Source organism: Malaclemys terrapin, chromosome 3 (genome assembly GCF_027887155.1).
Source record: "Malaclemys terrapin pileata isolate rMalTer1 chromosome 3, rMalTer1.hap1, whole genome shotgun sequence".
Taxonomy (NCBI): domain Eukaryota; kingdom Metazoa; phylum Chordata; order Testudines; family Emydidae; genus Malaclemys; species Malaclemys terrapin.
In genome coordinates this window covers 100,152,636-100,180,581 of record NC_071507.1, presented here as the reverse complement: position 1 = coordinate 100,180,581, position 27,946 = coordinate 100,152,636, and the positions used below count along the sequence as shown (strand labels likewise).

General features: G+C 44.6%; 1 protein-coding gene, 1 long non-coding RNA gene and 1 other non-coding gene across 6 annotated transcripts in view; 2 read left to right on the top strand and 1 right to left on the bottom strand.

Moving 5' to 3' along the window:
• SHPRH (SNF2 histone linker PHD RING helicase) overlaps positions 1 to 27,946 on the bottom strand; it is a 142,941-nt gene that overhangs the window by 20,960 nt on the left and 94,035 nt on the right. For all 4 annotated transcript variants that reach the window (XM_054022743.1, XM_054022744.1, XM_054022745.1 and 1 more), the window contains 4 exons: positions 25,138 to 25,281; positions 23,980 to 24,081; positions 18,062 to 18,133; positions 7,307 to 7,495 (listed from right to left, as the gene is read on the bottom strand). In XM_054022743.1, coding sequence (XP_053878718.1) covers positions 7,307 to 7,495; positions 18,062 to 18,133; positions 23,980 to 24,081; positions 25,138 to 25,281 — 507 coding nt within the window. The remainder of the gene's footprint in view (positions 1 to 7,306; positions 7,496 to 18,061; positions 18,134 to 23,979; positions 24,082 to 25,137; positions 25,282 to 27,946) is intronic.
• Positions 88 to 24,943, top strand: LOC128834180 (uncharacterized). The gene is made up of 3 exons (XR_008444396.1): positions 88 to 339; positions 15,949 to 16,093; positions 24,822 to 24,943. It is a non-coding gene; the product is annotated as an uncharacterized LOC128834180 (long non-coding RNA).
• Positions 3,957 to 4,060, top strand: LOC128835186 (U6 spliceosomal RNA). Its single transcript, XR_008444603.1, has one exon. It is a non-coding gene; the product is annotated as a U6 spliceosomal RNA (small nuclear RNA).

Genomic DNA, 27,946 nt, shown 5'->3' with positions numbered 1-27,946 from the left:
CACATGGTTGGCTGTGTTATACTGACAGGTCAAATTTAGTGCAGTTTTGCTGCTTGTAGTATTGGTGGGGAAGTGAGTCCACTCCAAGTGAGTGCCTGGAGCAAGCACTGGGCTGCTCAAGCATTCATATATCACAAGTAGCTATGTGAATGCTTGAGAAAATCTGTATAAAAGCTACAGCTGTCAAGGGTTTCCATATGCAGTGCCAGCTTCTTTGCCACTATTTTCTATAATAATTTCAGTGCTATGTCCTGGGTACAGGAGTGAACAACTCTTGGTGCCAACACCTTTGCTACTGATATGTACCTGGCAGACATCTACAATCCTGTTTCCAGAAGCGTGAGTAGACTGTTCAAAAGATGTATATCTAAAAAAGGGTTGGAGGCTGGGGGGCTGGATGATACCTTTGGCAGCTCTATGGCAACAGCCAGCCAATGGTACCCATCCTTTGTTAGGGGAGCTGAGATTGGTTAATTCTTATAAGTGCTGGGACGGAGTTGCAGGTGGATGGGGTGGTTCCCCAAGTGAAACTAGGCTTCTTTCTACTCTGGTCTCCACACTGCTGCAAGACACAATTTCTCTCTCTCCTTTGTCTTCTGGATTACCATATATTAGCTGCATGCAGAATCTGTTTCTTGTTGCTCTGTATCAAGTTATTGGCTGTCCTAGGGGTTAGGGCAGGGTGCTGTGGGCATCTCTAGACTTGGAAGTGACTGTACGGGCACTTATGATTTCATGGTACAATTAGTTTGTCTTTGAATCAAAGGACTGCAGCTTTGGGTGGTACCTTGTTTGGAAGCATTCCCCAGGGAAGCTGGTGGAGGGGGAAATAAAATAAATAGGGGAGCACAACTGGTATGACCCTACAGAGGTTGGGAGTTGGAGTGATGCCCCTTTTCTGAGAACTGGACGTCAGTGAATCTTCCTAGAAAGGGCTGGATTTGCCTGGAGTTCCAGGTAATTATGCAAGGTGTTGCCTAAACAGTTAGTAGTTGCCTCATCAGCACAATACTTTGGATTTAATCAGGCTTTGGTATGAGGCAAACTTGGCTGGCCAAGGAAATGTTATGCTGTGGACTAGAGAATGAAAAAAGGGAGGTGGTCTATGACAGTTTTCTCCTCTTTTCACTGCTTCCAGGGACAGGCTGCTTTTAGGAGATATTTTCAGTTAAAGGTTTAATAAAGCTGCACCATGGCCAAAAGATGATACAGTACAGAACTGTTTACGCGCGGATGTCGGGAGTCAAGCCGTCACAACCACGTGTTAACGGACCGTGGGTTAAGAAGGCCATGCTGAAATATCTTAAGATATCTATATATACACATGTATAATTATCTAGGATTATATATGTATTCACAGCGTCCCAAATATGGCAGGCCTATCTGTTAATGGCGCTTTGTAAGAATATAAACTCAAATGTGTAATCTAATAAAAACATTACTACTACTACACAGGGGTGAAAGTAACTCAGGACACTTACTGGTACGGGGCAAGGGAGGCTCTGGCCCCCGGAAAGGGTGGGGCCTTGGGCGGAAGGGGCGGGGTTAGGGGTCAGCATCCCCCAGCCAGCCCTTCCATGCCGCCTGGTCCACACCGCCCAGGGCTCCCATGGCAATTTAAAGGGCCCAGGGCTTCGAATGCCGCTGCTGTGGTAGTGGTGTCCGGAGCCCCGGGCCCTTTTAAATCACCGGCACCAGGGCAGCTGCTCCCTTTGCCCACCCATGCCCATCGGTGGCCCAGGGGCAGAGACCTTAAAGCGCTGCAGGGTCCTTTGCTGCGGCAGCACTTTAACGTTGCTGCGTCGTCCCGACCCCCACCCCCCCATCGGCGGCCCAGCGCTGCCGTGGCAAAGGACCATCCTTAAAGTGCTTTAAAGCACTTTAAGGATGGTCCTTTGCCGCAGCAGTGCTTTAACATTGCTGCCCCTCCCCCCCACCTCCCGGTTGGCGGTAAAGACGTACAACACATTTCCACTCCACACTTCCTGTTGATTTCTAGGTCAGTGAGTTAGTGAACAAATCTGTAGCACTACATAGCAAGTTCCTGTACCGCGTGTTAACGAGTCTCACGTGTTAAATAGGTAGCACTGGGAGGCATGGCGCTACAGTGCGTTAAGCAGATTTGGGCGTAAACGGGTCTGTACTGTAATTCTTGCCACCATCCATTCACAAGCAGAAAAAGATAATCACTCTGCCATTCAGAACTACTACTTGTACAAGAAATACTTTAAAATGTAGAATTTCTCAAGAGTGTAGACCAATTTAGTTTAGTCAACAGCACCACAGTTAGTTGTACGGTGGAAATAACTAACACAAATAACAGTGGGTAAGGGGGCCATTTTCCCTTTTTGTACAGTGTTTGTGCAGATGTGCTACAGAACTGCTTCATACCATTTCATTTTACAGAAATCACACATTTATGCTACAGAGAGCCTTATAATTAGGAAGCTCTCTCTCCACACACAACATCAAACACTGACAAATGAATTAAAAGCAAATCTACCAAATTCAATCTTTGCAACAGAAAAACTGCCCAAAGAAAATATATTAATTCAATTGAAAGTTCAAAGTGTTTATATACCCAGCTTGAGTAACCATGTGATTTTATTATTGTATTGGTCCTCCTTCATTCCATCCTCATACCTCTCTTTATGTTAACATAATTTGTCATGATGTACAAAATTAGAGTCCTGTAACCACTCAGGCAGTGAGTAACTCACTTGTGTAAGTGTCTGCAGTTTCAAGGCCTTATATAGTCTTCAGGACAGGGACGATATTTTCCAGATTCTTGACTGATCAGCAGCATTAAAAAGGAAGACAAAAACCTTCACCGAACAGTACCACAGAGATTTTTTAAATTACCACCCCAAAATACCTTGAAATTTGGTAATTTTTACACCTAAAAAAAGCAGTTTTTGCTGCTTCATTCATTTCTGTGGTTCCACTCTTTCCACAGCTCCTATTTACTTTCTGCTTTTTGTCAGTTTTTGCAAACTCATTCTCCTGCTGATTTGAGTGTACGGCACATCTGTGACACCTAAAAGGAGTGAACGGAGCAGCAAGAGAATTGAAACTATGGATACAGTACAAAATATCCCAGACCCTTTGCTGCTCCAGTTTTTTTTAAATCATTCTGTTCTAAACAATCAAGTTAAAAGGTACACCATGAACTTGGGGGGGAAAAAAACACGTGTAAACACAACCCCTCCATAACCCCCACCACACGGAAGAAACCGTGGTTCACATTTTAAGTAAAAATAAATACTAAATGAGGATGATTCTTAGTGCCAAAAATAAGTCAGCATTTTCCCCCAGGAGATGTACCATAGATACTATGTATTCTTGGCTTACAATCTGGACATTTGTTATCCTATTGCCCAGCAACACATCTTGTGTTTGTTTACATTTGAGTTTAACTGGAGTTAAATAATAGCCATTTAATTTGTGTTATCTTACATGTTTGTACATGCTAGTCTGACAAGAGTAATCCACAAATATCTGTATTCTGTTGTGGAATATCCAGACTAGTATATATAAACATGTTAACTATCAATTGACCCGTGTTAAAAAATCCCTAGTGTGAGCATATCACTTGATCAGATGGCAGACTAAGAATAGCTAGCACTTTCCACAAAGAGTGAAAAACTTTCTAGGATCCCCATAATGACCTTCCGTGTATAGAGTGCCACATGTAATTGAGTGCAGCATTACCACTGTGTGGATAATGCTGACTTGACAAAACAGAAGAAAGACACTGACTAGAGAAAGTAATGAGAAATGGGACAATCACAGAGACAAGAGTAAATATAGGACTGGTCCTAAATTTTCACATACAGATCCGTGAGCTATCAACATTTATCATGGTACTTACAGACACTGAACATTTTTTTTGTATTGCCATTCTTTTAAAAAAGGAATAGAGGGGGAACAGCTGCATTTTTTTAAATAAAACTTGCTTGCTTTTGCAGCACAGGTACTAAAATTGGAATGATGCAAAGAAGATATTAGCATGACTCAATGCAAGGATGACATGCAAATACATGAAGTGTTTCATATTTTAGCTGAACCAAAGGTTATAGGTTTGATGTAGGAATCCTTCAGTGAAATTCTATGGCCTGAATTATGTGGGACATCAGACTGGATCAGGGGGCAGCAACCTTTCAGAAGTGGTGTGCCGAGTCTTCATTTATTCACTCTGATTTAAGGTTTTGCGTGCCAGTAATTTTAACATGTTTAGATGGTCTCTTCCTATAAGTCTATAATATATAACTAAACTATTGTTGTATGTAAAGTAAATAAGGTTTTTAAAATGTTTAAGAAGCTTCATTTAAAATTAAATTAAAATGCAGAGCCCCCCAGACCGGTGGCCAGGACCAGGGCAGTGAGAGTGCCGCTGAAAATCAGCTTGTGTGCCGCCTTCGGCACGTGTGCCGTAGGTTGCCTACCCCTGGACTGGATGATATTGATGGTCCCTTGTAGCCTTAAAATATATGAATCTATGAATGAGACCCCCGTGATACTGCCTTATACTGTTCAAGATGGAATGACATTTACCCTCTCCTTCCAAAACTCCTGGGTAAATACTGAAAATATGGAAAAATATTGTTAAAAAAATCCTACAAACAGAAAACCCAAACTACTAACACTCCCAAAGAACAATCTACCTACTCCCCCTGGTGCCAAGTCATGCCAATTACTTCCAGCCCTGTATTCACTATTTGATTTAGGCTTAGGGCAGGGATCTCAAACTCAAATCACCATGAGGGCCACATGAGGACTGGTACACTGGCCTGAGGGCTGCATCACCCTAGCCTCGATTCTCCGCCTCCTCCCCGGGGCGTGCTGCATCCCCGCTCCTCCCTCCTGGAAAGTCCTAAACACTGCCAAACAGCTGTTTTGTGATGGACAGCGCTGGGAGGCAAACAGAGGAGCGGGGATGCGGTGCGCTCGCGGGAGGTAGGTGGGGAGTGGGAAGAGGAGGAAGCTTGGCTGCCGGTGGAGTCAGCGCCTATGCCGGGCTGCAGGAAATAACTCCACGGGCCGCGTGTTTGAGACTGCTGGCTTAGGGTATGCCACACTGAAGGTTAATTTCCAGCTCAGGCAGACATTTGCATGCTAGCTTTTATCAAGGAAGTGTGAAATAGCAGTGTAGTCACAGTGGTGTGGGTGGTGTGATGGGGCAGCTACCCGAATCTATATCCAGGGTCTCTAACAGGATTGTACTCGGGGCAGCTAGCTCATCCTGCTGTCTGTGCCACTGCAGATACCATGATGTTTTTAGTGTGCTAATTCAATCAAAGCTATTGCATGTATGTATACCTGATTTGGGAATTACACCGCTAGCTCCAGGGTAGACGTATCTTTAATTTCCTCAGTGAAATCACTGCCAAACGACCAGACTCTCTACCACTGTATTTTAAATCCAGGCTCCTCATCCATGTTTTTTCAACCACCATAAGTTATCAGTTTTGTTTTCTTTTCTTTTTAAACTAGAATTTTACAAAACTACCATTGTAAAACAAAAATGAATATTTCTGGCCCAGCAGCCTAGGGATCCCAAAACATTACTTAAAATCCAAAAAAATAACTCCTCTCCAAACAAACTCTGTCATCAGGAAGAGACAAAAATGGCAAAGAAGGAACACACCTTAATAGGAAGATTTCTCCAAAAGCCTTCAATACAGCTGCACAAGGACTCAGATGGACAATCTCAAAGAAAAAGTGGTATAGAAAGGAACCCTGGACTCTTGGACAAAGAGCCAGCCAGTTTCAACTGCCTTAACAGGTCACACTGCTCAGTAATTACTCTGATGGTAAGCTCTTCAGGGCAGTGACCGTCTTTTTGTTGTGTGTTTGTGCCTATCACAACGGGATGCAAATCTATGATTAGGGCTTCTAGGCGCTACTGTAATACAAATAATTAATAGGATTTTGGCTCCTAAGTACCTAAATCTCTTTTGAAAGTAAGTCTTAGGTGATGTAACTCTGAGCACAGCACCACCTAATAGCTTTAAAAATCTGAGGCTGAGAGCTTTGTACACTCAGTAACCCTGAATCAAACCCACTGACTAATCAGCAAGCAAAGTAGATGGAGGAGGGATGGAGCTGCAGACTCCATCTTTTCACCATGGAGAAAGAAAGCAGCCACATGCTGGAAACAATGTTAGGAAGGAATTGAAAGGAGAGTTTTACATGAATCCACTCTCGAATTAAATAAACAAACAGCTGAACCACATAATAAGACTGACCCTGCAAATGCTTACTGGCAGGCATAATGCCTACTACTGGGAGTAGTTTCCTCAACTGTATTGACTGCCTACAGTGTTCTACAGTTGATGCGGTATATGTTAATCTTCATTGAGCAATGTTTTAAAAAAGATAAAGGAAAAAACAACTTCTTATCCTTTAAAACCACTATAGTCTGAACAGCAGCTAATCTTTCATGGCTATCCATAAAGTCCATAAACCTAAATCTGTACCACACACAGAGGTGCGAAAACCAGATTCAGGAACAAAATTCAGATCTCTGGTAAATCAAGATTTAGCTGTTTGGTTACAAACTGGTTAAAAATAAAGATGCAACAAGTTTTCTTAAGAAAGCGCTACTCATCTGAAAAAAAGGCTTCAGAATTCCCTGCCTCCCTTCCTCCCCTTCCCCGCCCCCGGCAAAAAAAAATTACGAGAGCTACAGGAGGTAGCTACAAAAAGCCAATCATTCACCCATCTTCCAAGCAGGTTGTCCACAGCCCTTTATATGTTTATGTGTCTGTTTTTACAAGAGATGAGATGTTACGAAAACCCTCATTAAAGCACAATAAAGGCTGTTTCCATTTAGGTTCTGGCCTTCAGATTTTATTTTCACATGAAAGACAACTATTTATCTAGTTTTAAAAAAAATTATAGTTTTGTAACTCATCTCTAACAGACTTCAATCAGACATTTAAAAGCATCCTTCCAAAACATCTGATCTTTGATGCCATCACATGTGGCACGTCTGTTCTTTAAGAGGGTAACTAACATGCATTTTATGTTTAAGAAAAATTAAAATTTTTACTTCATAGTTAGTTTCCAGTTGTCTAAATTTTTGAGAAGAGAATAAAAGTGAGGACCATATTATCAAAAAGGTGCATGTAAATCACACCCAGCTGGAATGGGGAAAAAAACCCTACATGCTTATGAACGAACACCACTCGTGAACACATATTTTGGGTTTGCATGCCAAAATCGAGCATGCACACGCTCTGTTGCATACTAAGTGTGCATCTCTAAACAGATGGGCCAAGATACGCTACATATGGCAAATTACCTTCACAGGAATATCATCCTCCTGGTTTGCAGTCTCTGCAGTGAAGACGTAGGATATTTCTTTATGAGAAGTTGTCTGCCTGCAGATGGCACATTTAATCGAACTTCTGCGGGTGCCAACACTGTACTGCTCTATAATAATAGCTATGCACTCATTACAGAAGCAATGTCCACATGTCAGCACTGCCCACTAGATAGGGAAATATAAAAGGAACAACAATACAATATAAAACCGCTTTCTTCTTCTTATATATACACACACAAGAAAAAATTCAGATATATAATTTGGTTAAATTATTTAAAACATTTCCTTACCTTTATGAAAAATAACACTTTAGATTATTAAAACAGAAGAAATTCTAGAAAAATATTTTTTAATTAGAGTTGGTTGAAAAATTTTGATTTTTGAAGTTTTCCAACAGAAATGGAAATTTTCACAAAATTATCCCACCAACTGTACTATTTATAGTGTTTACTATTTGCATATCTCTCAGTATAAAAAGTAAAATTAGACAAGTCAGTTTTACTTTTTTTAAATCATTGCCTAGCCAATTTTTTATTTTTGGATTTAATGCACTGGAACCAGGTTGCAAACATCACAGAAAGAGTATTTGTTAAATAATAACTGTTTGTAAATCTACAGACTATTTCTATTGGCCTTCAGTTTTGTAAAAGCTTTGTTTTTATAAATCCTGTTAAGAGCAAAAGTCACAATCCTTACTCCAAAACTCATGAAACAATGTTTTGATTTTTTGTATATCATTACTAAATTATGTGTAATGGCACCCCTTTATTTAAAGAAAGAAGATTGTGAACTGGAGTTCTCAACCTTTTTTTAGAGTGTGGACTATAAGATAATGGAGTATTCTGTTGCGGACACCTTCCCTTCTACTTATGATTGTGCTGATCACCTCCCTTATCAACTGGTATCATACGACATCCCTATAGCAACTACAAGAGTTCCTTACAGAAGAATATTTTGCAATTAATGGGTTTTTTAGCAACTGGAAACAAGGAGTCAACAACACCATGTGACCAGCCAGCTCTATGTAGACCACTAGGGGTCCAAAGACACCACTTATAGAAATGCAACTTTAAGACATTATACTGTATATAAGAAACATTTCTGAGGGATTGGATAATACAGGGGATTGAAAAGGGGGCATGAAGCTTTCAATCTTAGGTCACTGGTTAAATTCCATTAGCACATTGGTAGGCCAGTGTAGCAAAAGCTACCATTACCCATGCTGTACCTGCACTTAAAGTCATAGGACGACAAATCCCATAAGCTAGCTGCCAAAATAAAATATTTTTCAGTAAATTCACTCCAAAATTCTGGCTTTTCTAGTTCTGAAAAAGTATCTAGACTATTGATATTTATTCTATCAATTATTATTTGTTTCTGAAAAAACAGTTACCTTTTCCATAACTGGTGTTCTTCGAGATGTGTTGCTCATGTCTATTCCATCACAGGTGTGCGTGCTTGCCATGTGCACTGGTGTTGGAAGTTTTTCCCCTAGCAGTACCCGTAGGGGAGCGCCCCTAGCGACCCCTGGAGTGGCGCCTCCATGGTGCAGTATAAGGGGTGCTGCGCGCTCCCCCCACCCTCAGTTCCTTCTTGACAGACAACTCCGACAGAGGGGAAGGAGGGTGGGATGTGGAATAGACATGAGCAACACATCTTGAAGAACACCAGTTACAGAAAAGGTTTCTTCAAGTGATTGCTCATGTGTATTCCAGGCTCTCTCTGTTCAAGGTGGGTAGGAGTTCACAAACCCGGCATCCTCGCTGGTCTGGAAGACGATTGCATAATGCGAGGTGAACGAGTGAACCAAAGACGATGAGGCAGCCCTGAAAATGTCCTGAATGGGGACATTGGCTAAAAAGGCAGCTGAAGAGGCCTGAGTCCTAGTCGAGTGTGCCCTCACAATTGACGGCGGGGAAATTCCCACCAGGTCATAGCAGGTACGGATGCACAAGGTAATCCAGTTGGAGAGACGCTGAGTGGAGATCGGCCGACCTGTCATACATTTGGCCGAGGTGATGAACAGCTACGAGGACTTCCTGAATGGCTTAGTCCGCTCCAGGTAAAAGAGCCTGTCTCACATCCAGCATGTGGAGGCGGCACTCCTCACTGGACGCGTGGGGTTTGGGGCAGAGGACCGGTAGGAAAATGTCCTGACTCATGTAGTAAGCAGAGACCACCTTCGGGAGGAACAAAGGATGTGGGTGGAGCTGGACCTTATCCTTATGGAATACCGCGTATGGGGGCTCGGAGGTCAGGGCCCTTAGTTCCGAGACCCGCCTATCCAACGTGACCACCACCAGGAAGGCTACCTTCCACGAGAGGTGCGACCAGGAGTACGTAGCCAGCGCTTAAACGGGGGGCCCCGTGAGGGGCCTGGGGGCCGAACATACGGGAAGATCCAATCCCTTAAGGAATCGGCGAGTCATAGCATGGGAGAATACTGTGTGGCCCTGCACCCATGGGTGGAAGGCCGATATGGCCACCAAGTGCACCTTGACGGACGAGGGCGCCAGGCCCTGGGCCCTAAGATGAGGAAGTAGTCCAAAATGAGCTGGATCAGGGCAGCCACGGGGGAAACGTCCCATTCATCTGCCCATCAGGAAAACCGAGACCACTTTGCCAAGTAGGCTCGGCGTGTGGAGGGTCGCCTACTTTCCAAGAGGACACGCTGAAACCCTTCCAAGCACGTCCTTTCCTCCCGGCCTAACTATTGAGCAGCCACGCCATGAGGTGGAGTGCTGCTAGGTTGGGGTGGAGGAGGCAGCCCTGGTCCTGGGAGAGAAGGTCCGGGTGGGACGGCCATGGCGGGGCGACCGCCAGGCTCGTGAGGGTCCCGTACCAATGCTCCCTGGGCCACGCCAGGGCAATCAGGAGGACCCGGGCCCTATCCATCATTATCTATCAGTGGGATCGGGGGAAAGGCACAGAGAAGCTGGCCTGACCAGGACAGGAGGAAGGCATTGGAAATAGTGCCCCATCCCAGCCACCCCGGGAGTAGAACCAGGAACAGCAACAGTTCTGCCGAGTTGTGAACAGGTCCACCTGGGGAGTTCCCCACTCTTGGAAAAGTCTGTGCACCATCTCTGGGGGAAGAGATCACTCGTGCTGAGAGGAGAAGTCCCTGCTCAAGCGATCCACCCATGAGTGCCGGTTGTCCAGTAGGTGGAAGGCCTGTAGACAAATGTCGTGGGCTATACAGAAGTCCCACAGACTGAGGGCTTCCTGGCAGAGGAACGGGCCCCACTTCGCCTGCTGATGTAAAACATTGAGGCCGTGTTGTCCGTGAGAACCCTGACCTCCCGGCCCTGCAGGTGCAAGGGGAAGGCCAGGCACGCCAGCCAGACCACCCTGAGCTCCTTCACATTTATGTGGAGGGCCATGTCCTGCGCAGACCACAGACCTTGAGTCTGAACGTCCTGCACAGGAGCTCCCCACCCCAGACCCGATGCATCGGACACCAGTTCCATCGATGGGGCCCTGCCTCTGAACGGGACCCCATGAAGCATGTTCCCCGGGGAGGAACCATTGGAGGGAGGCGATCACTGGTTCAAGCACAGTGAGGACTTTGTCCATCCTGTCTCTGGCCTGGGAGAATGCCGAGGCCAATCAGAGCTGGAGGGGCCTCATCCTGAGTCTGGAGTGGCAGGCCACATATATGCACGCCGACATGTGCCCCTAGAGCTGGAGACACTCTCTCACTGGAAACCTTGTGATCATGTCGATGAGCGCTTTCAGGGTCTCAAACCTGTCCGGTGGGAGGGCGGCTCTGTCCAACGTGGCATCCAGGACCATCCCAATAAACTCTACGCATTGTACCAGGACTAACGTGGACTTGGTGTCATTTACCAACAGGCCCAGAGTAGCGCACGTGGATAGAAGGAACGCCACATGATCCTGCACCTGCGACCAGGAGCTGCCCTTGACCAGCCAGTCGTCCAGAGAGGGGAAGATCTGGACCCCATGGCACCTGAGGTAGGCTGCCACGATCAACATACACTTTGTAAACACCTTGGGGGCAGTAGACAGGTCAAACAGGAGGACTGTAAATTGGTAGTGTTCCTGCCCAACCGTGAAACGGAGGAAGCGTCTGTGCCTCTTGAATATATGAATGTGGAAGTACGCGTCCTGCAGATCGAGGGCGGCGTACCAGTCCCCGGGATCCAGGGAGGGGATGATGGAGCCCAGGGAGTCCATGCAGAACTCGAGCTTTACTACGTACTGGTTCCGGCCTCGCAGATCCAGGATGGATCTTTGGCCTTCGGGATAAGGAAATGGTGGGAGTAGTACCCCTTGTGTTTGAACTCCGCTGGCACCCTTTTCACCACTCCTAGGCCAAGGAGCCACCCTACCTCCTGCTTGAGCAGAGCCTCGTGAGAGGGGTCCCCCAGGAGGGATGGGGGCAGAGGGTGGTTGGGCAGGGTAGAGGTAAACTGGAGGGTGTAACCCCAGGAGATGGTGTTGAGGACCCATCGGTCCGAGGTCAGCCGCGACCATTTCGGGAGGAAAGCACACAACCGGTTGGAGAAGGGAAGCTTTATTGTGGTTGGATCCCTGATGAGAACTGGTAGGGCACCCCTGGGCATCCTATCAAAACCGCCGTTTCCCTGTCTATTTGCCTTTGGAGGACCCAGGCTGGGGGGCAGACTGAGACTGCCTCTGCGGGCGCTTCTTATTGTCCCGTGACTTTTTATAAAGGGGACTCATATTTAGAGTGGGTGGCCTGGGCGGGAGCCTGCTATGGCTTAAACTTGGGTTTAGCCGGAGCCGGAACATAGAGGCTCAAAGTCTGAAGCGTGGTGCGGGAGTCTTTCTGGCCATTCAGTTTTATATCCGTTTGTTCCACAAACAGAGCTTTGCTGTCAAACGGGAGGTCCTGCAAGAAGTCTGCGCCTCACTGGACAGCCCAGAAAGCAGGAGCCCCAACGCCCTTCTTATAGACACCACGGAGGCCATGGACCGCACGGCCGTGTCCGCTGCATCCAGGGTTGCCCTGGCAGCTGCTGTACCCTCCTCCACCAGTGCTTTGAACTCCTTCCTGTCACGCTCTTGGAGGGAGTCCTCGAACTTGGGCAGGGAGTACCACAGATTGAACACATACCAGCCAAGGAGAACCTGATGGTTCACCACCCATAGCTGGAAACTCGAGGATAAATAAATTTTCTTCCCAAATGAATCCAGCCTCCTTGAATCCTTGAGCAGGGTGGGTGTATAGGTATTCATGCCCTTTGGTGGGCACAAAATACTTGCATTCCGCTCTCTTAGAGATGGGGGCCAATGAGGCTGTGGTTTTCCACAGGGCATTTGAAATTTTCGCCACCCCTTCATGGAGAGGCAAGGCCACCATGCCCGGTACCAAGGCGGACAGGACGTTAAAAAGGGAGTCCGATGTCTCCTCCAACTCCTCTGCCTGAAGACTAAGGTTTGATGCCACCCTTTTCAATAGCTCTTGGTGGGCTTTAGAGTCCTCCAGCAGGATGGAGGGAGGAGGGGCCGTAATCACCTCATCAGGGGAGGGTGAGGAGGGAGGCGCAGTACTTTGCATGTCCACCGACACCGGAGGGTCCCCCAGGCATGGCACCAAGGATGTATGTCCCACTGACTCCTTCCTCGGAGGTCGGGAGAGGGAGGCAGATGGCCGTTCTGATGCTCCGGCCACCGAGCGAGCCCCCACCGAGGGCTGCGTCGAGGGCCACAGTGCCCACTGGGCAGGCCACGGGGGCCCGGTACCACTGCACCTGCTGTGGCACTGGTGGAGCAGGCTGTTCAGCCTGGCTGGCCTGAACCATCGATGGATGGCTACGAAGGGAGGCTGACGTACGACCTGCCGCTGTCCCTGGAACGGGAAGAGCAGTGGTGCTGGGACCAGTTCCGACCCCAAGACCACGACTCCGACGTGGAGGAACGATACTGCCGGTAGCAGCTGCTCTGTGATTGGTTCTGGCGGGCGGATTCAGGACGGCGAATCGCCGGCGATTGACGCTCAGGGCTGCAGGAGCAGTGCTGTAGCGGGATCCTGGAGCGAGATGACGAATGGGAACGGCATCGACGTTTTTGTGTCGCAACCGGCTACGATAGCCCCTCCGAGACAAGGACCTTTGGCTACGTCTGCCTCGGTCACGTCTGCCTCGGTCCTCAATGCGGAGCGGTGCCGAGAATTTCTGTCAGTCGGAATGCAGCCAGACAACCTGGTGAGAGTCGATGGCAACCGTTCTGTGGACTATGCACTGAATGGTTGCTGAGCAGCAAAGTCGGGAACGTTCCCTCGACCGAGACCGGTACCGAGTCGGGGGGCGACTGCGGAGATCCCAGTGGCAGCTTGCCTCTGGACTTCGGGGCTAACATTGGCGGCGCTCCTGGTACCTGCATGGACATCACGTCCTGGGCCGCCTACAGGGCCTCTGGCGTGGAGGGCATCCGGACATCTGGGGAAGCGTGTCCGAATGGGAGGGGCTACTCTGCTCGACTTGAGTCGGAGGCCTAGAGGTCAATGGGGATTGAGGACTGCCCAACATGGGTCTAGTCTCTGCCCCAGATTTACTCCGGTGCTGCAGCGGAGAAGGCCTCTTCTTAGCCTTCTTTGCATGCCCCGTGGACGGGGAGCAGTGCTGACTAGTGGATGGCGCTGGGGGGTCGTCGTGCACTGACACCACGGTGCCCGGTGCCGACTTGGAGCGGCGCGCCAGAGTCGGGGTCAACGCTGACTCCATGAGGATAGCCCGGAGCCTAATGCGTCTCTCTCTCTTGGTCCGAGGCTTAAACGACTTGCAAATCTTGCAGCGATCGCTGAGATGGGTTTCACCCAAACAGCGTTAACAGTGATCCGCATGTGGATCACTCACTGGCATCGGGTGCCTACAAGTGTTGCACGAATTAAAACTTGGGGTGGGGGGCATGCCCCTGCCCGGGTGCACTAGCTAAACTAAACTAAAACTAATCGAGTACTAACTACAGATCGCATACACTGAACGAACCAGTTCTGGGGACAAGCTCCAGCAAAGCACCTTCACTGGTGGCAAGAAGTAACTGAGGGTGGGGGGAGCGTGCAGCACCCTTTATACCATGCCATAGAGGCACCACTCCAGGGATTGCTAGGGGTGCTCCCCTACCGGTACTGCTCGGGGAAAAACTTCCAACACTGGTGCATGTGGCGAGCACGCACACCTATTGTGTAATACACATGAGCAATCACTCAAAGAAGAAGAGAAGGTTACTCACCCTGTGCAGTAAGTGAGGTTTTTCCAGATGTGTCCTCCTAGGCGTGCTCCACTGTAGGTGTGGTAGCATCCCTGCGCCCGGGATTGGAGATCTTTGGCAGTAGTGACAGTTGGGCTGCAATGTGCTGCTCCCTATCTCACACCGTGAGCAACATCTATCTAGTGCTGTGAGGTCCAAGCGCCCTCAGTTCCATCTCTGTTGCAGTCTACATTTTAACTCCAAAGCAGAGGGGAGGAGGGCAGGTAGTGGAGCACTATAGGAACACGCATCTCAAAGAACCTCAGTTACTGCACAGGGTAACTGTCTCTTCTTTTTCAAGTAGTGTCCCTATAGGTGCTCCACTGTTGGTGACTGTAAAGCAGTGTCCCTAGATGGACGGCAGGGACTTCGGAGTGACGTCTTCTACGGAGGATAGGACAGTGTGTCCTGGTAAGGCCTCTGATGCTGCGTCATGGTAATCACATAGTGTTGACTAAAGGTATCTGTGGATGCCCAGGTGGCCACCTTACAAGTGTCAGTAATCAACATGTTGTTTAGAAAGGCTATCGAGGTGGACAGCAAGTGAGTGGAATGCATCCGAGTTCCTGGTTGTGGTCGAAACTTGTGTCATTGATAGCAAAGGTGTATGCACTCCTTTTTGATAGATGTTGTTTGGATATGGCTGATCCCTTTGATCTTTCAGCAAGAGAGAGGAATAAGCCTGGTGATTGCCTGAATGATTTAGTCCTGTCAAGATAAAAGGCTAATGCTCATCCGACATCCAAGGTGTGTAGTGCGGCTTCATGCTGGTTGGCATGTGGTTTCGGGAAGGAGTGAAGGTGGATAGGTTGGTTTAGATGGAAAGAGGATGGTACTTTAGGTAAAGAATTTTGGGTGTAGTCATAGCATGACCTTATCTTTGTACTCTCTGTACACAATCTTTTACACCATGAGAGCACCTATTTCTCCTACCAGTTGGGCGGATGTGATGGCGACAAGAAATGCTGTTTTCATAGATAGGTGTATGGAAGAGCAAGTTGCCATGAGCTCAAATGGAGGGCTGGTGAGACAGTGCAAAACTAGACTGGGATCCCAACAGAGGGGTGGGGTCTTGTATTTGAGGGTAAATATTTTGAAGGCCCTTAAGGAATCTTTTTGTTAGTGGGTGAGTAAATATGGAATGACCTATCTTGAGGTGGAATGCAGTAATGATGGCCAGATGTACGCAAACAGAGCTTGTGGACAATCCTGATCTTTTAAGTTCTAGAATGTAGTCTAGAATGAGTGGGAAAGGAGCATTCATTGCTGCGATATGTTTGGTGTTGCACCAAGTCTGGAATCTTTTCCATTTATGCAGGTAAGTACAGCAAGTTGTAGCATGTCTGCTATTTAAAAGAATGTCCTTTACCTCTTCCTAACAGGTTATCTCCGGATCCTGAAACCATGAAGGAGCCATGCCTTCAGATTGAGACGTTCTAGATTCGGATGGAGGATTTGGACTGCATCCTGCAAGAAGTGTGGAGTCAACTGCAGGGTGATTGGTAGATAGACCATCATGAACACGAGGTAAGGATATCACATCTGTTGTGGCCATACTGGGGCTATGAGAATGACTCTGGCTCATTCCACCTGTATCTTGTTAAGTACTTTGAACAGCAGAGGAAAGGGTGGAAAGGCATTGAGTAGGGAGGGGTGCATCCCATGTAATGAGGAAGATGTCTTCCAGCAGTCAGAGACCCAGACCCGCTCTTAAGCAGAATTGTGGACATTTGGCGTTTTCAGATGTGGTGAAGAGAGCTATGTTTGGGAATCCCCAGCGGTTGAATACATGCTACAGGGTTTTTGTATCTTATTTCCACTTGTGGTCTTGTGAGAATCTTCTGCTCAACAAGTCTGCTGTGGTGTTCTGGTGTCAGGGTAGGTATGTGGCAGAGATGTCAATGCCATGTTGGATACATCAGTTCCACAATTTTAGTGCTTCTAAGCACAGGGATGGTGACCTTGCTCCTCCTCGTCTGTTGATATAAAACATGCAGGTGATGTTGTTACTCCTTACTCTTATGGTCCTTTATCTGATTAATGGTAGAAAGTGTCGGCATGTGTTGTGGACTGCACGTAATTCTAGGAGGTTGATGTGCAATGCAGATTCTGAGGGGGACCACCTGCCCTGCATCGTGTGGGTCTGTAGATGTGCTCTCCAACTGAGTAGGGAGATGTCGGTTATCAGTATCAAAGACAGTGTTGGTTGGAGGAAGGGGATCCCCATGCAGATGTTTCGGGGTTGTGTCCACTAGTCTAATGAGTCCCTGATCTTGATTGGTATTGATAAGAGTTTGTTTAGACTTTGTTAGTGGGGTACGTACACTGTTTGTAGCCATCCCTGAAGACAGTGCATGTGTAATCTTGTGTGTTTCACCATGAACGTGGCTGCTGCCATATGATCGAACAGCTACAGACAAGTCCTGGCAGAGACCTATGGGCTGGTTCTCATGGTGGAGATGAGATTGATTACTGCGGAAAATCTCTAAACTGGGAGGAAGGCTCTGGCCTACATAGCATCCAGCTGAGCCCCAATAAATTCCAGAGGCTGTACTGGTGTCAGTACTGATTTTTGTATGTTTACCTGGAGGCCAAGGTTTGAGAAAAGGTCCAATGTTTTTCTTATGGCTTCGAATGCGTTGACTCTGGATGGAGCTTTGAAATGGTAATCATCTAGGTATAGGTATATTACAATTCCTTGTTTGCATACATGTGCCGCCACCATCGAAAGGGCCTTGGAAAATACCCTGGGTGCAGTAGAAAGGCCAAAGAGAAGTACCTTGCAGTGAAATGGTTGGACCCCAGGAGGAATTGCCTGTGGGAAGGGTGTATGGTGATATGGAAGTATGTGGACCGAGAACCAGTCCCCCGTTCCATCTTGAATTGTTGTAGTTCGATGAACTTGTTGAGGTTCCTCAAGTTCAGGATAGGTCTCCACCTGCCGGATTATTTTTTGGATCAGAAAATAGTGGGAATAAAAACCTTTCCCTCTGTGTTAGAATGGGATCAGTTCTATGGCTCCCAGTCACAGAAGGTCTCTTCTAGTAGATGGTATTTGTGAGAAAGGTCCCTGAAGTGGGATAGGGGGTGGGGTGGGAGAGAGATGAATGGGATGGAGTACCCTTTGCTAACTATTTCTAGAACCCACTTGTCCAAGGTGATTTGTTCCATGATGGGTAGAAGGGGATCAAAATTCTGCCCTCTTATTCTTCTCTAATAACACAGTTTTGACTTCCAAAACAAGTTGATTCTATTTGAAAAGGCTCTCTCACATGCATCTTTTTAGTCTACCTCTCACCTAATACAAGAACCAAAAAGGTACAGTACATATAAATATTAGCTCATCTGATCAAGAAGACATGTTGGAAAAGTATTAAATTTCCCAGTTTAAAGATACTATTCAGTTAAACTCAGATTGCTGAAATCTAGTCTAAAAATGCTGAGAATTCTTAGCCTAGGTCTGCAAAAGTGAGAATCAATGCCCGGATGTTTTACCTGTTTTCCCAGTTGGCGGGCACAAATTGGACACGGTTCCGGATTAACGCCTCCAGTAGTTTTATCCTGAGACTATAAAGCATAACAAAAGTTAATTGAAAAACAAAATTGAGTTACTCTACATTTCAGATAATTAATTTGGCAACTTATCACAGTTCATTCTGAACTGATTTAAAATTGCTTTTAAAGTTGCCAAAATGTCTTTAAGAATTCTTAAGAGAAATAAAGCAACTTCTTTTCCCCATGAATTACAGGAAGATAATCTGGTTTAGGGTCATTAAATGATAACACTGCTGTTTATGTCACTGAACTTTAAGTTGCACCTGCATTTCTACTAGAGTAATTTAGAAAATTTTAGTCAATGTTCCACTGAAGACAGAATATTGTAGGAATTTTGCCCCACAACCTCTATTTTTTAAACCAGCTTTAATTTCTATTATAAAAGCACTGTTAGACCAGCCAAAGATATCCTCAACAGGCTAAACATTCAAACACCTTTAAAAGATGTTTTTTTATATAATATAATATTTAATGCAATGCTCTGTTGACACACTAGGAAGGAAGTGAGATAGCAGAAAGCTCTTCGGTTTTTGAAAGTTTGAAATATGAGTCTGATATTATAACATGTTTTCAGTCTGCTTGATATGTAGAATTTTTACCTTTTGTTTGTGCTAGTTTGCATTGTCCAAATTGCTTGGAAGGTCAGTTGACAGAAATAGGCAAGGTAGAGTTGATAAAAAGCTACGTTTATACAAAAGCTAACCTGCATTAGGCAATCTTCTGTCTTAAAGACATTGTACAATTATCCCTAAGCATATTGGGTACAATTCTGACCCATCTTTATTAGAACACCTCTTCCATTAAGTAACTGATTTGTTTTGGTTGTTTAAAATAGGTTTCACTATATATATATATATATATATATAAATAAAATAAACATTTGGGTATTCCTTGGGTATTCCAGTCCAGTCTAAGGGTAGTGATCGCTCTGCTGTCAACTCCTGTACTCCACCGCAGCAAGAGGCGGAGTTGACGGGGGAGCGGTGGCAGTTGACCCCATGCCGTGAGGACGCGAGGTAAGTTGACCTAAGATATGTCTACTTCAGTTACGCTATTCTTGTAGCAGAATTGCTTATCTTAGGTCGATCCCCCTCCTCCTCCCCCTCCCCAGTGTAGACCAGGCCTAAGATATACAGCCGTATGAACAAATTAGATAGCTTTGTAAAACTGTCATGCAAATTTACCAGCCTAGATATGAAATCTACTAATCTGTTTATTATTATTATGACTGATGATAGTGGGGAAAAAAAAAAAACTACAGATGTTTTACTCACCCATTTAAACTGGAAAATTTTACACCTACTAAACAATGTCTGATTTTTCAGAACTGCTTTGCATCTGCAGCTCCCAATGATTTCAGTGACAACTGCTGGTGCTCAACACCACTGAAAATCAGGCCATATACCTTTAAAGCAGACTAAATTATCTATGCAAAATAATCACATTTTAAAAAAGAGAATCTTTTATTCTGAGTTGCTGTACATGGTCCTGTTCTTTCCCTTATATATTTACATCTCTCCCTCTATTTACATCTTCGTTTGCACTATTTAGAAAGCCCAAAATTGTTTTCTCAACTCATCCACTCCAACTTTCAAACAATGGACTCTGTAGCCAAAAATAAAATCAGCAGTAGTTAAAAGCCAAATTATAGTGATACTGAAAAAATTAGTTACATTAAATTATGAAAAACACCCTCACACACACTTTTAAACTGTTCATGAATACTGAATGCGAGTCGGCTGGTAATCTCTGAAACAGTTAAAATTTAACTATAAAGTTTGTGCATCAAGTGTACAAAATCCCCCTATTTTTTCTACATACGTTTTCAAAGTTAAATCATAATCACATCTATACCTGAATAATTTGATATGTAGAGAATGGAGAGCTAGCCATCACAAAAAGCTTTTAAGTAATTCATAACTACTCAGGCAAATGCACTAATTTTGGCTGTGCAGTTAGATTAATAATGTAGAAGATGTAACTGAAAGCTTAAATACACTACCACAGCCATAGATTACCTGTTTACAGACTTTTATTAAGTGTGGTATGTGGGGGGTCCCAGGAATTTGAAAGAGAAAGAAGACACCTGGAAAGAGAGAGATTCACCACAGGGATAGCTAGCAAGAACGGGCAGAGGTCAGGGATTTGGAACAATCAAATTTTTGAATTGCTCCGCTCCGGCTCCACTCCAGCTCTGGGCAAAAACCTACTGGTCCATGCTCCAGCTCCGGGCTCCACTCCAAAGCCCTGGCAGAGGTAGCTAGGAAATCAGTACCAGCAGACTGACTTATATACCTGCTGTGTTGATAGAACCTATTCTACCAATAAGACAAGAACCTATTGCTTAAATCAGCCTCTGTACCAGATGACTGGAGGATCTCTCATGTAATGTCGATTTTTCAAAAAGACTCCAGAGGCGATATACACAATTACAGGCTAGTAAGCGTAACTTCAGTACCAGAAAAATTGGTTGAAACTAGAGTAAAGAACAAAATCATCAGACACACAGATAAACACGATATGTTGGGGGAAGAGTAAACACTTCTTTTGTAAGGGGAAAAAATGCCTTACCAATCTATTAGAATTCTTTGAGGGGGTGTCAACAAGCATGGGTACAAGGGTGATCCAGTAGATACAGGGTATCTGGGCTTTCAGAAAGCATTTGACAAAGTTCCTCATCAGGAAACTACAGACCAGTTAGTTTAACTTCTGTGCCAGGGAAGATAATGGAGCAAGTAATTAAGAAAATCATCTGCAAACACTTGGAAGGTGGTAAGGTGATAGGGAACAGCCAGCATGGATTTGTAAAGAACAAATCATGTCAAACCAATCTGATAGCTTTCTTCGATAGGATAACGAGTCTTGTGGATAAGGGAGAAGCGGTGGATGTGGTATACCTAGACTTTAGTAAGGCATTTGATACGGTCTCACATGATATTCTTATCGATAAACTAGGCAAATACAATTTAGATGGGGCTACTATAAGGTGGGTGCATAACTGGCTGGATAACCGTACTCAGAGAGTTGTTATTAATGGCTCCCAATCCTGCTGGAAAGGCATAACGAGTGGGGTTCCGCAGGGGTCTGTTTTGGGACCGGCTCTGTTCAATATCTTCATTAACAACGTAGATATTGGCATAGAAAGTACGCTTATTAAGTTTGCGGATGATACCAAACTGGGAGGGATTGCAACTGCTTTGGAGGACAGGGTCATAATTCAAAATGATCTGGACAAATTGGAGAAATGGTCTGAGTTAAACAGGATGAAGTTTAACAAAGACAAATGCAAAGTGCTCCACTTAGGAAGAAAAAATCAGTTTCATACATACAGAATGAGAAGAGACTGTCTAGGAAGGAGAACGGCAGAAAGGGATCTAGGGGTTATAGTGGACCACAAGCTAAATATGAGTCAACAGTGTGATGCTGTTGCAAAAAAAGCAAACGTGATTCTGGGATGTATTAACAGGTGTGTTGTGAGCAAGACACGAGAAGTCATTCTTCCGCTCTACTCTGCTCTGGTTAGGCCTCAGCTGGAGTATTGGGTCCAGTTCTGGGCACCGCATTTCAAGAAAGATGTGGAGAAATTGGAAAGGGTCCAGAGAAGAGCAACAAGAATGATTAAAGGTCTTGAGAACATGATCTATGAAGGAAGGCTGAAGGAATTGGGTTTGTTTAGTTTGGAAAAGAGAAGACTGAGAGGGGAAATGATAGCAGTTTTCAGGTGTCTAAAAGGGTGTCATAAGGAGGAGGGAGAAAACTTGTTCACCTTAGCCTTTAAGGATAGAACAAGAAGCAATAGGCTTAAACTGCAGCAAGGGAGGTCTAGGTTGGACATTAGGAAAAAGTTCCTAACTGTCAGGGTGGTTAAACACTGGAATAAAATTGCCTAAGGAGGTTGTGGAATCTCCATCTCTGGAGATATTTAAGAGTAGGTTAGATAAAATGTCTATCAGGGATGGTCTAGACAGTATTTGGGCCTGCCATGCGGGCAGGGGACTGGACTTGATGACCTCTCGAGGTCCCTTCCAGTCCTAGAATCTATGAATCTATAAATCAAAGTCTCTTAAGCAAAGTAAGCAGTCAGGGGAGAGGGAAGGTTCTCTCATGGATCAGCAACTTGTTAAAAAATAGGAAACAAAGGGTCATTTTTCACTTTAGAAAGAGGTGAATAGCGAGGTCACCCAAGGATCTGTACGGGGACCTGTGCTGCTCAACATATTCATAAATGGTCTGGAAAAGGGGATGAACGGAAAGGTGGTAAAATTTGCAGAGGATACAAAATTACTCAAGATAGTTAGGTCCAAAGCTACCTGTAAAGAATTACGAAGGGATCTCACTAAACTGGATGACCGGACAAGATGACAGATGAAATTCAGTTTTGATAAATGTAAAGTAATGAACATAGGAAAAAATAATCCCAACTTTACATACAAAATGGAGTCTAAATTAGTTGTTACCACTCAAGAAAGAGATATTAGAGTCACTGTGGATAGTTCTCTGAAAATATCCACTCAATGTGCAGTGGCAGTTAAAAAAAGCTAACAGAATGTTAGGAACCGTTAGGAAAGGGATAGATAAAATAGAAAATATCATAAATATATATATAAATCCATGGTATGCCCACACCTTCAATGCCATGTGCAGTTCTGGTCGCCCCATTTCAAAAAAGATATACTAAAATTGGAAAAGGTACAGAGAAAGGCAACAAAAATGATTAGGGTATGGAAAAGCTTCCATATGAGTAGAGATTAAAAAGACTGGGACTATTCAATTTAGCAAACAGATGACTAAGGCAGGGGTGCTGAAACAATTTGTATAGTGTTGGTGCTGAGACTCATTGAATCAAACTGTAAACCCTGTATATAATGGAAACCACTGCAAGCCATGGGGTGCAGCAGCACCCCCAACAACCCTAGTTACAGCACCTATGCACTAAAGGGGGTATGGAAGAAGTCTATAAAACCATAAATGCTATGGAGAAAATGAACAGGAAAGTGTTATTTATCCCTTCACATAACAGAAGAACTAGAGGTCACTTGATGCAATTAACAGGCAGCAGGTTTAAAACAAAGGGAAGTACTTCTTCATACAATGCACAGTCAACCTGTGGAATTCATTGCCAACGGATGTTGTGAAGGCCAGAAACATAACTAGGTTCAAAAAAGAATTAGTTAAGTTCACAGAGGATAGGTCCTTCAATGGCTATTAGCCAAAATGATCAGGGATGCAACCCCATGCTCTGGGAAGCCCAAAACTTCCATCTGTCAGAAGCTACACTGGATGATGGAATGGATCACTCGAAATTTCCCTGCTCTCTTTATTCCCTGGCATAGGCCACCATCAGAAGACAGGACAGTGGGCTAGATCAACCATTGTTCTGACCCAGTATGACCTTTCTTATGTCCCTACCCAACATTGATTTGAATCTAGTACCACAACAGAAACTACTTAAGACTAAAGCAAGTTCTGTATATTTGTTAATACATAGTCTCAGCACACTGTAGTCTCTCTTTGGGAGATCATGAAAACATTAAAAAGTCTTCATTCTATATTACACCTTCAATTTCCATATTAAAGCTTCACAATTCCAAATATACTTGATTATGCTTATGTGAACATGTTCACTTATTTGAATAATATGGTTCAATATAATATAATATATATTTAGTTCAAGATCTGCATGAAAAGTGTATATGCTTAGCAAATGCTTTTTAAAAATTGTATCCACACAATTCTATCAACGATTATTGTAAAAATGTTTTTTATAATGAAAAAACATTGACGGACTCTTCCTGTCCATTAGGGCAGTAGAGGGTGCTCCTATATTGTAACATCGAACAAGGAACTGTATACCTTACCTTCTCCAAATTAGTAAGATATAGGAGCTGGCCTAGTTTCTTCTGAAGCTGTGATTTGGCAACTGCCTTGTCATTCAAAAGTTTTACTCGATTTTGTTCTACCTGCAAAAACAGCATTCATTAAGTGTGTGTACACATCACAGGGTGTTGTCTGATAAGTTTCAGAGTAAAGCTTAAAAGGATCATTAAAATACTTGTAAAGTAGATAATTTTTGTGGGGGGGGGGATTAAACTATGCATTTAAACTTTTGAGACACAAGACAGTTAATTTCTTCATTTTAAAATTTCTCCAAGGTAGCAACTGAATGTTCATTCTCTCTCTTTTGGTATGGGTGAGACAGGCGATAAATACAACTTAATTTAGTTGTCATTTGCTTCACTTTCACTGCAAGCAACAGAAATTTTACACACCAAACTATTAACTTTATCACCAAACCTCTTTAAAGTGAAATATTTGTACTATTTATTTTATTTAGAACATAAATGATCCTCTGGTCTATTGCTGGCATTACAAATGACTTGTGAACCTGAACAAGAATTTTTAAAATTTAATTTAAATGTTCACTACGTGGTTTTACTTAATCTCTTTGCCCTTCTTTTAGTCTGTTCAATGACAAGAGATATCACGCTCACTTTGGTTTCTAGTCAATTTCGTTTTCTACTTGTTATGTATTAGCACAAGCTTGCACTACTGGAGTAGTAAAGCTGAAGAACAATTAAGAAGTGGTTTTCTTTCAATTTTGAGAACACATTTCTAATAAATATTAGATTTTGTAAAACTTGTTTTTTAATAAAGCCTAAATTTTGGATTTCAATTGCCTGATAACATCCCTTTAAAACAGGTCTGAAAAATCCACTGAAGGAAGAACAGAGCATCAGAAACATACCACCTGCAGCAGCTAGAAAGCTGAGAGAAGGAGCAGAGCAGTGGAGACACACATGCACTTATCACAGCAGCCAGGAGACTGAGGTACACGTAAAAGTAGCAGAGTACCCTCACCCACATAGTAACAATGAAGCTTTAGGAGATGAGGGAAGGTCAGAGAAAGATGCATTAGGGCTAATATATTTTTATACTTTTATGGGGCAACCTTAAAATACCAGTCCCTTTCTCTCTTGAAAAACACAACTGCCCCTTTTTTAACTCAAATATTTTACCTCATGTGGTTCTATGATGTGAAGAACAGGGGGGCTAGGCTTTGGCTCATCAGGATGACGCACTCGGAGCCGTTCTGTAGCCATAGCAAGTTCATCGATAGCAGAAACATGATCCCTCAGTACCATCCAATATTCATGAAGTAACTACAGAAAAAAACAAAATGAATTAGTAACAGAACTATGGGTTGAGTCTCCTGTAGACTGCTGCTTCTTATTATAGGCGGTACACTCTCAACACAGACCTGAATCTTTTGAGAGAAGATTTTCACAATAATCTGGCTACAACTTTTTCTGATCAGAAAACTGTACAGGAGCATAGGCATAAACTGCTCTCTTCCACTAACTCTTTATGTGTGGCTATGAACGAACTTAATGGACTTTTCACCTCTTTCGCCCCCACACAATTTCTCCAATGAAATAGAACTACAAAAATCTATGTAACCAAAAGTGTAGAGGTCAGCTGCCTCTGCTTGATTAAGCATACTCTCTGAATAAAATGAGGGAAAATGAGAAAACTAGTAGCAATATTTGCAAAGCATAAAGTAGTAAAGCACAGTTTCTTAGATGAAACGAAGTATTTTGTTCACTTGAGTGACAATACCATTTTTAAAAAAATGCTGATATGCAAAATTTGACCATTCTAGATAACAGAGAAACGGAAAAGGGTAGGAGAAAAAGACAAAGTCACTGGGTTGTATTAGCCTGAGGAACAGCAAGTATTTCAAATTTAATTACCTATTTTAAATATTTATAGAAAACCAGCATATTGCAAATTGTCTCACTTCCTGGTGTTCTCTCAAATCCCTAATTGATTATATTGTGAAAAATTTAGTTATTTTATTCCTAAACCTTTTTGTTCTATGCATCTTTCCTCAACTTTTAATGATTTTATTCAAGTCCCTCTATGACACTATTGAGATCCAAGGAACTACCTCCCCAATTTTTTCTGTTAAGATTCCTACCTTCATATATGACATTTGGCCTTGAGAGAACACTGGTTTGCTACTGTAAGGATGTTCCTGAATGCTTGCCTGCTGGCACTGTTTTGTTTTTTGTTTCTAAATAAAAAAAAAGCACTGATGCATTAATTTTGGAGCCCACACCTTAACACCTACAAATGCAGAACTACTCTGCATGTAAACTAGCATAAAGTTAGACAAATAGGTCACATTTTGAGGTTATTTCAACATGGGTGGCACCAGCCTCTTCCCAGTAGGGGGCTGAGGTGGGCCTTACCCCCACCTCATCATAAGGTCCTGCCCCTCTCCTTGGCCCTGCCTCTTCTCCTCCTCTCCTCCTAAAGTCCTGCCCCTGGTCAGGCGGGAAGCTGGCGGCGGGAAGCTGGCACCGGGCAGTGGTAAGAGCTGCCCAGGAAACATGGGCCGCTATGGGAACCCTGGACCTTCCACCTGCCTGGGGCGGCACACCCCAGAGGGTGGGGACATGAGCTGGGGGCTGCTTTCAGGCACCCTGTCTCCTGACCCAGGCTTACTCCAGTGCTATTGTTGAAGGTGGGCCCCCAGCAAGCAGTTGCCCCCTCTCTGCTTTGCCTTCAGAGCTGGGTGGCCAGAGAGCGGCAGCTGCCACAGGGTGGCTACTGGGGGGCGGCCCTCAGGAAAATTTTGGGGTGGCTATAGCCCCTACAAGCCCTTCCCAGTCCCACCCCGAAGGAAAATAAAACCAAAACAGCTTTTAAAAATAGGTAAAACACTAGGAAAGACAGGTTAGAAGCCCGTTCATTGACAATTCAGATGCTTCCTTGGATCATGTCACTAACACACTTTATTTCCAGTCACAGAGAATGCCACCAGCAAAGTCTTCTCTCATGAATCCCCCGGCTATCATCAAGCATATGTACGGAATGTTCATCTCTGCAGACAGTTTTAGCAGTGTAGTTGCACAAAAGCTGTGCAATTACCATTCACTAATAGAAACAGGACACTATAGAATTGTCCCACCTCCGGTCAGACAGCCCCTGCGCTGTTGAGGAGGATTAAAGGCCCAGGGAATCAGAGCAGTCTACAGGAGCAGAGGGAAACTTTCCCATAGTTGGGACCCTCCTTCCAGATGGTGTTGAGGTATCCTCTCGCACTGAGGTTACCTCTCTGGGGGAGGGAACTCCAGTTACTAGGAAAAGGCAGGTGTTCATAATGGGAGATTCGATCATTAGAAACAGATAGCTGGGTTTGTGATGACCAGGAGAACCATATGGTGACTTGCCTGGCTGGTGCGAAGGTTGTGGCTCTCTCGAGGCATCTAGACAGACTTATGTGTCGTGCTGGGAAGGAGCCGGTGGTCATGGTACATGTAGGTACCAATGACATAGGGAAGGGTAGTAGAGACGTCCGGGAGGCCAAATTTAGGCTGCTAGAGAAGAGACTGAAATCCAGGACCTCTATGGTGGCATTCTCAGAAATGCTCCCAGTTCCACACGCAGGGCCAGGTAGGCAGGCTGAGCTTCAGAGTCTCAATACGTGGATGAGACGATGGTGTAGAGAGGAGAGGTTTAGATTCATTAGGAACTGGGGAAATATTTGGGATGGGGGAGCCTATACAGGAGAGATGGGCTGCACCTAAACCAAAGTGGAACCAGACTGCTGGCACTAAACATTAAAAAGGTTGTAGAGCAGTTTTTAAACTAGAAGCTGGGGAAAAGCCGACTGCTGCAGAGGAGCATATGGATCGGACAGAGACTTCTCTTAGGGGAGAGTCTGATGATAGAGATTTTCTGGGTTATAGTCAGGAACAGAGGATGGAAGAGGATAATGTAAGGGCCAGATCAGATGAGAAACATTCACATAAGGACTCT